We start from the raw sequence: 8170 nt of genomic DNA on the forward strand, positions 1-8170 counted from the left end.
TTTTATTACTCATCTTTCTATTCAGTCCCTCTCCTATTCATATTTCACTCTCTTATTCAAATCAGTGCATGGTTGCTAAGGTAATTTGGGCCCTAGCAACCAGGTGACTGAAATTGCAAACTGGAGAGCTGCTGAATAAAAATCTAAATAACTCAAAAACCACAAATAATAAAAAATGAAAACCAATTGCAAATGTTCTCAGAATATCACTCTCTACATTATACGGACAGTTAATTTAAAGGGGAACCCCACCTAAAAACCTTTTCTTGAATGACATAATAAAGCAAAATAGAATTCTTAGCAACTTTCCGACATACGTTACTTTAACATGAGAGTTATTAGTAAATGGAATGTTCTTTAGACTCTCGACACAATGGTGCAGATGTCAGTTTGCCCTTAGGTCCATTAATCGGCTCGCTTCTGCTACATTGTTACAGGAGTCAGAACCAGAGAATGGAGAGTTTCCAAGATGGAAATGAACTACAACTCCCAGTCTACAGAGGGTTGCATATCATTATACATATGTATGGTTTATGAAGACTTGAGAGGATAAAGAGAATATATAGTCTATATTGCTATGCAGTTCATCCAGCCCTACTTGTAGGATGGCAACTGGGGCCTACAGAGACCCTCATCAATGTGCCAATGCAGACCTTACCCAATAGTAGTTGTAATATTTCCAATTAATATCTGAACTGAATTTCACCCAGATATCAACAGCACCTTCCAAGGGCCCCATACATGGGCTGATAAACTGCCACCTGGACAGTGTTGAACTGGGGCATCTGGGGTCCACAAGGGCTGCCACCTCCAGGTTCCCAGCACCCCAGTATCGATCCCCCCACCCCAGCCAATATCCTCCAGAAGTCATATCCGACTCCAACCTGCCTCCCGCATGCACCCACCAATCTGCCAGAGCATCATTTACCATCTCCTTGCACCTGGGATTGGGGTGGATGGGGGAGTGCCCACAGTTTCGGGGAGCGGGCCAGTGTCTGGACAGGCCAAGCTTTTGTCGGCCTGCTTATTGCCACATTTAACCATGTAAATAAACAGTGATCCCACTGCCCAGTACAGCGTGGCATTTGTTTACAAACAGCACCAATGCAGTTGCCATTAGCAACCCAAGAGTAACTTCTCCGTCTACTGCTAGTTGGAAAACGAGAGCAAAGACCTGATTGGTTGCTGTGGGTTTCTTCCGGTGCAATTTATCACTTCTCTTATTCCATCAGGCCCTATACATCACAGGGCAGAAATATGCTGAAATCATGGGGAAATGTGCTGGGGCAGCTAAAAGAGCCAATCTCGGGAGACTAATTAACACCCCCTAACTGATAGCAGATTCAATACCTTTAAAGGGATACTGTCATGGGAAAAAAACATTAAAGCACAAGTTCATAGTGCTGCTCCAGTAGAATTCTGCACTGAAATCCATTTCTCAAAAGAGCAAACAGATTTTTTTTATATTTAATTTCAAATCTGACATGGGGCTAGACATATTGTCAGTTTCCCAGCTGCCCCCAGTCATGTGACTGATAAAACTTCAGTCACTCTTTACTGCTGTACTGCAAGTTGGAGTGATATCACTCCCCCTCCCCCCCCCCCAGCAGCCTAACAACAGAACAATGGGAAGATAACCAGATAGCAGCTCCCTAAAGCTGGCCATAGACACAAAGATCTGATCGTACGAATCAATGTACGATCGGACCTTCCCATCTCCCGACCTGCCACTAACCATTCAGATCAAAGTCTTACCATTCCGACCAAATAAAGTAGTAAAAGAACAGATCAGCCGATGTTCTGCCCCTGACAGCAATCGTACGATAGACAAAGCTAGTGACAGTCTCCCACTGAAAATTGTACGATCGCCAATACACGCAGAGATATTATCGGCAGCCGACAGAAATTTTCTAACCTGTCCGATCGACCAAATGACCGATCTCCGCCGGGCGAAAAATGTTGGGACTCTCCACACACAGTCCGAAAATCGTATGAATCCACGATTCGTACAATCGGATCGTTGCGCCTATGGCCAGCTTAACACAAGATAACACCTGCCTGGTAGATCCAAGAACAACACTCAATAGTAAAATCCAGGCCCCACTGAGACACATTCCGTTACATTGAGTAGGATAAACAACAGCCTGCCAGAAAGCAGTTCCATCGTTCCATCGAGCGGATCTTATAGTGTATGGCCTCCTTTACACAAGATAACAGCTGCCTGGTAAATATAAGAATAACATTCAATAGTAAAATCCAGGTCCCACATTCAGGTACATTGAGTAGGAGAAACAACAGCCTGTCAGAAAGCAGTTCTATCCTAAAGTGCTGGCTCTTTCTGAAAGCACATGACCAGGCAAAATGACCTGAGATGCACCTACACACCAATATTACAACTAAACACAATACACTTGCTGCTTCAGGAATGAAATTTATATGGTAGAGTGAATTATTTACAGTGTAAACAGTGAAATTCAGAAATAAAAACTATAACATAAAAATCATGACAGAATCCCTTTAAGCATGTTGCATGTTCAGTTTATTAAATATACTCACAGGTACTGCTGCTATTTATAACATGCACGCTCACAAAAACCCTGCCCTCAGAGCTTACAATCTAAAGCGAACACCTGAGGCACAGGGAGGCGAGTAAGCACAGGAATAAATCCTAAGACATCTAAGGTTAAAAACTCCAGGGACTTGCATTCAGCAATTGCTTTTCCCAAGGGCATATGCCGTGGGTGCCCTAAGAATGACATTCAGTGGTTTGGAATGTGCCGCTGCCTTCTCTGCTTCCCTGTTCTACAGCGCTGCTGGGCCTTCAGTGATTTACACACACACATATATATATATATATATATATATATATATATATATATATATATATATATATATATTCCGACAAACAAGACAGGAACGATCCAAAGGTTTCCTATTCCAGATACCCACAGCCAGCTGTTATTGGACTACATATCCCAGCATCCCCTGACAGTCAGCGGGTATTGCTGTTCAGCAGCAAGAAGCAACACTAACAATTGGCTGAAGTCCTATAATACAGATAAATCTGGGTGGTTATTTCACAGAATAAGATAAATATTAAAGGAGACATAAAGGATAAATGAAAAAACCCTAATTTTGTAGGCAATTATAAGTAATATAAGGTGTTGCATGTACATGGTGCAAAAAAATAATATCTTTCAAAATAGCCCCTTTATTGGAGCTCCCCATAGATGTTTACTGGGGGGTGGGCGTGTCCTAATGGTCCCTGCCAAAAGCACAGTAGGAGGGGGACAGCCAATCACAGCCCTGCAGTCACACAAGCAAAGACTGGCTTCAGTTCCCAATCAGGTCCTGCTAGCTGCTGATTGGTTCCTGTCCTACAGTGCTGAGTGTTGTCGGCTCCCCTGCACAGCCTGGGAATTCAGGGAGCAGGAAGTGGAAGAGAAGGGAGGGATTATTAGGGTTTTTGCAGAAATATTCAATAAATCAGCCTGAAACACTACTTTTTTAATCACAGTTCTTCTATATCTAAATGAGTATAACACACTTATACATTCTTATTTTTTACACAAAATGTCTCCTTTAAATAACCTCATGACATTTAAAAAGAAACTAAAACTGACAATGTCAATAAAACATCAGTGGCTTCCCAAGTGCCAGTAGGCATCATGTGGCGCGGGAACGCGGTGTAACTGCAAAAATGTCCTGCTGCCACGAGGTTTTAAGGGGACGGAGTTGATGGTGCTCATTAGCACCGACACTTTAATGGGATTTACAATGAGGATTGTGCAAATAAAAACTCTTAATTCCCCAGTATGGCATTGCCGGGCATCATTGCATAACTGTGCTGCTCCAACTGTCAGTTAACAGGTGTCATGGTAATCCCTACTTCAACTAAATGATATTGTGCAAAAACAGAGCAATAGTGCTATGTACCTGTGTTACAGCCCAGTCTATTGAGATCCCGTCTACATGGTTCCTGTCTGCTCAAATGTACATTTTGCCATTCATTTTCTGTAGATTGTAGAGGGAGGGCTTAGCTATTAAAAGGGGAGGCAAAGCCGAAAATTCAATATTGCCTAATGAAAGAAAATGTTTTTTTAAAGGGGTTATTCACCTTCCAAACACTTTTTCAGTTCAGTTATTTTCCGATTTTTCATGAGAAATAAAGACTTTTTTCAGTTGTTTATTTTTTTACCTTTTTCCGAAAAAATTTAAGTTTAATGCTCCTGTCTCTGGTGGTTCAGTCTGGCAGCTCAGTGATCCAGGAGCAGATTGAACCGTTACAATTTGCAATATTTAGTTCAATTTATTGAATTATCAGCAGCATCTCTGGAGTATTAACAACTATTGTATCAATTCTAACAGCTGCCTTTAAAGGGGAAGGAAACCTCGTCGGCGCTAACCCCCCTCCCCCCCTCCCGTGTATTGCCCCCCCTCCCTCCTCCCCCCTGGCCTACCCCTCCCGCTGGGCAAATGCCCCTAACTTGTTACTTACCCTTCTGCGCAGGTCCAGTCCAGGGAGTTCGCAGGCGACATCTTCTTCCACGCGATCTTCTTCCTCCTTTGACCGGCGCATGCGCAGTAGGATCGTTTCGCCGGTACGATCTACTGCGCATGCGCGTGACTTTTGGCGCATGCGCAGTAGATCCGTACCAGCGAAATGCTCCTACTGCGCATGCGCCAAAACGCCGGTCAAAGGAGGAAGAAGATTGCGTGGAAGAAGATGTCGCCTGTGAACTCCCTGGACTGGACCTGCGCAGAAGGGTAAGTAACAAGTTAGGGGCATTTGCCCAGCGGGACGGGTAGGCCAGGGGGGAGGAGGGAGGGGGGGCAATACACGGGAGGGGGGTTAGCGCCGACAAGGTTTCCTTCCCCTTTAAAGGGGTGGTTCACCTTTAAGGTCACTTTTATTATAAGCAACTTTTCAATTGGTTTTCATTATTCATTTTTTATAGTTTTATAGTTATTTGTCTTTTTCTTCTCATTCTTTGCAGCTTTCAAATGGGCGTTGCTGTCCCCTTCTAAAAACTAAATGCTCTGTAAGGCTACACATTTATTGTTATTGCTACTTTTTATTACTCCTCTTTCTATTCAGGTCTCTCCTATTTATATTCCAGTCTCTTATTCAAATCTGTGCATGGTTGCTAGGGTAATTTGGGCCCTAGTTACCAGATTGCTTAAAATGCAAATTGGAGACCTGCTAAATAAAAAGCCAAATAACTCAAAACCCTTCAATAATAAAAAATTAAAACAAATTGCAAATGATCTCAGAATAACACACTCCACATCATGCTAAAAGTTATCTCAAAGGTGAACAACCCCTTTAAAGGAGTTACACCTAGATGTTTTCAGATAGTACACCAGAAATAATGACTTTTTCCAATTTTTTTCTATTTTCTATGTGTGGCAATTTAAGTGTAAAGTGTCACTTTTCACTTTCTAAAGCAGCTCTGGGAGGGGGTTGCCAACTCTGTAACTGTTCTAAATTGATACATTAAAGGGATACTGTCATGGGAAAAAAAAAATTTTTCTAAATGAATCAGTTAATAGTGCTGCTCCAGCAGAATTCTGCACTGAAATCCATTTCTCAAAAGAGCAAACAGATTTTTTTTATATTCAATTTTGAAATCTGACATGGGGCTAGACATTTTGTCAATTTCCCAGCTGCCCCAGGTCATGTGACTTGTGCCTGCACTTTAGGAGAGAAATGCTTTCTGGCAGGCTGCTGTTTTTCCTTCTCAATGTAACTGAATGTGTCTCAGTGGGACATGGGTTTTTACTATTGAGTGTTGTTCTTAGATCTACCAGGCAGCTGTTATCTTGTGTTAGGGAGCTGTTATCTGGTTACCTTCCCATTGTTCTTTTGTTTGGCTGCTGGGGGGGAAAAGGGAGGGGGTGATATCACTCCAACTTGCAGTACAGCAGTAAAGAGTGATTGAAGTTTATCAGAGCACAAGTCACATGACTTGGGGCAGCTGGGAAATTGACAATATGTCTAGCCCCATGTCAGATTTCAAAATTGAATATATAAAAATCTGTTTGCTCTTGTGAGAAATGGATTTCAGTGCAGAATTCTGCTGGAGCAGCACTATTAACTGATTCATTTTGAAAAAAATTTTTTTCCCATGACAGTATCCCTTTAAGGGCAGAGACACACGGGCAGATTTGGGGAGAATAGACGCCCGGTGACAAATCACCTCTTCGGGGTGACAAATCTCCCCGAATTGCCTTCCCGCCGTTTCCGTTTAGAATGAAAATCGATGGCGGGATGGCACTACGAAGTTTCCTGGTGAGGCAACCTTGGGCAACTTTGGAAAACGAAGTGCTCCAGCGCAAACCACAAAAACCTCCAAATAGTATAGGGACATCTCCCATTGACTTACGGATGGGCAAATTTAATCCATTTTGATTCAACAAAAATTCACCAAAATGCATTAAAGTCTATATTGACGTGCTGTGATTTTTTTTTTTTGACGCACAACATCTTTTTTCTCCCGTTCAAGTCTCCGGGCATCATTTCTACGGCTAAACACAGTGAAAAAAAATCAGCTCATCCCTACTTATATACCTTGGCAGGTCTGAGAAAACGGATTTTCGGATTTGGATTTGTTGCCGTATTGGCCTTTCATAAATATCGAAAAATTACGTTTTTTTCCCACTAAAAATTCAGATTTTATAGTAAAAAAAAAAAAAAAACTCGAATTGTTTGAGTTTTTGGCATTTGGACTTTAATAAATAACCCACGTAGTGTTAGTGCATATTAAGGCAGTGCGCAAAGTGCAATCTCAAGGGTCAGGATAGTGTCGTAAAGGTCCCAAACCAGCAGAACAGGTGGATTGGGACTAACAATTTGCACCTCTGTCAGCCGCAGGCCAGGCTCTCTCTAGATAACTCCCAGCAGCCGTATGGGGGACAGCTGTTGCCCAAATCAGACAAGATCAGGGATATGAAGCATAAAACACCCCAGATGTTGCTGCACTACAACTCCCAGAATACTGTAGTTATATCTTATCCTTAGTGGGGGGTTCAAGGTAAATGACCTCTCTGCCCTGCCCTATAAGCAGCCCTGGGGGCAGACATTGTACCAAAGAGCTGACAATCAAGGGCAGCCGATGTATCAGGCTATACAGTGAGGAGCATGTGACACAAAAGAAAGAATACATCCCTGTACATAGAGGACAGATTATGTACAAGGGCAGGGAGTCTCCTGCGTCCCAGCTGTTGCACAACTACAACTCCCAGCTCCCCCAGTCAGCAGGGTTGATTGACAGGATGATGTGCGAGTTGTAGTTCTTTGGTGGCAGAGCTGTGTGAGCAGAGGCAAAGGGCAGAGCACAGATGGTCAGTAAGAGTGAAGCAATGGGGCGGCTGCAGACAAGGATACACTGGAACCCAGCACAGATTGCGCATGCGCACACAGCGCTACACATAACGGCTCCCCTCAGTCCCATCCCGTTTCACTCTCCCGCTCTTCCCCAATAACTTGCACTTAGGATCCCGTCTCACCTGCGGGGCCCCCGTATCCCGGTGTGTGACAGACTCGGCCGGAGGAGCTGGGGGTAGGACTGCCTTCCTCCTCCACCCCCTCCTCCCAGCAGCGCTGACTGAGATCCCCCTCCAGCGCTATTCGCACTAGGAGAATGCTGCCTCCTGATTGGACGAAATGGATGAGGGATCGGCCAGTCGCTGCTCGGAAGCCCCGCCTCTCCTCCGATTTGAGGTTGGGGGGGAAGGAGGTGGAATGGCCTCTTCGGGCTCTCACAAGCGACAGAGATGTTCGCGCCGGAGATTGGGGAGGAGGAGGCGCGGACAGTGGGTGGGTGGGGTTGTGCTTTCCATAGCTGGGGGGTGTGACCGCTGACATGAATAGTCTGACTAACAAGGGCCATATTGATCCTTCTTGAGAGGGCGCGGTGGATGTCTGTGTGAGGGGAACCGTGAGTGACAGAAACAGGCCGGGCTGTGGGACCGGAGGGGACAGTCTTTGTGGGACTCACCGGAACTGTGTCCGGCTCAACTGCAGGTGTGACACTGGGATGGACTTTCTCACTGGTGCCTGTATCTGGTTTTAAATTCAAGGAGACTGGAGCTTTGCTACTGGAAATAGTGTCGCTCTGACTCTTTACTGGGAACACTCAGGCCCTTACTGGCAATTTGTGGCAAACAG

At 44.3% G+C, this 8170-nt stretch overlaps 1 protein-coding gene across 2 annotated transcripts in view; it reads right to left on the minus strand.

Annotated features, from left to right (window-relative positions):
- Positions 1–7882, minus strand: part of lpgat1.L (lysophosphatidylglycerol acyltransferase 1 L homeolog) — a 60487-nt gene extending 52605 nt beyond the window's left edge. The window contains exon 1 of one of the 2 annotated variants that reach the window (XM_041562535.1): positions 7510–7882. In XM_041562535.1, coding sequence (XP_041418469.1) covers positions 7510–7867 — 358 coding nt within the window. In that variant the 5' untranslated portion in view covers positions 7868–7882. The remainder of the gene's footprint in view (positions 1–7509) is intronic. The other variant, XM_018262577.2, reaches the window with a different exon arrangement.
- Between the last annotated feature and the right edge of the window lie 288 nt (positions 7883–8170).

The sequence above is a fragment of the Xenopus laevis genome, chromosome 5L, assembly GCF_017654675.1.
Source record: "Xenopus laevis strain J_2021 chromosome 5L, Xenopus_laevis_v10.1, whole genome shotgun sequence".
In the NCBI taxonomy this organism is placed as follows: Eukaryota; Metazoa; Chordata; class Amphibia; order Anura; family Pipidae; genus Xenopus; species Xenopus laevis.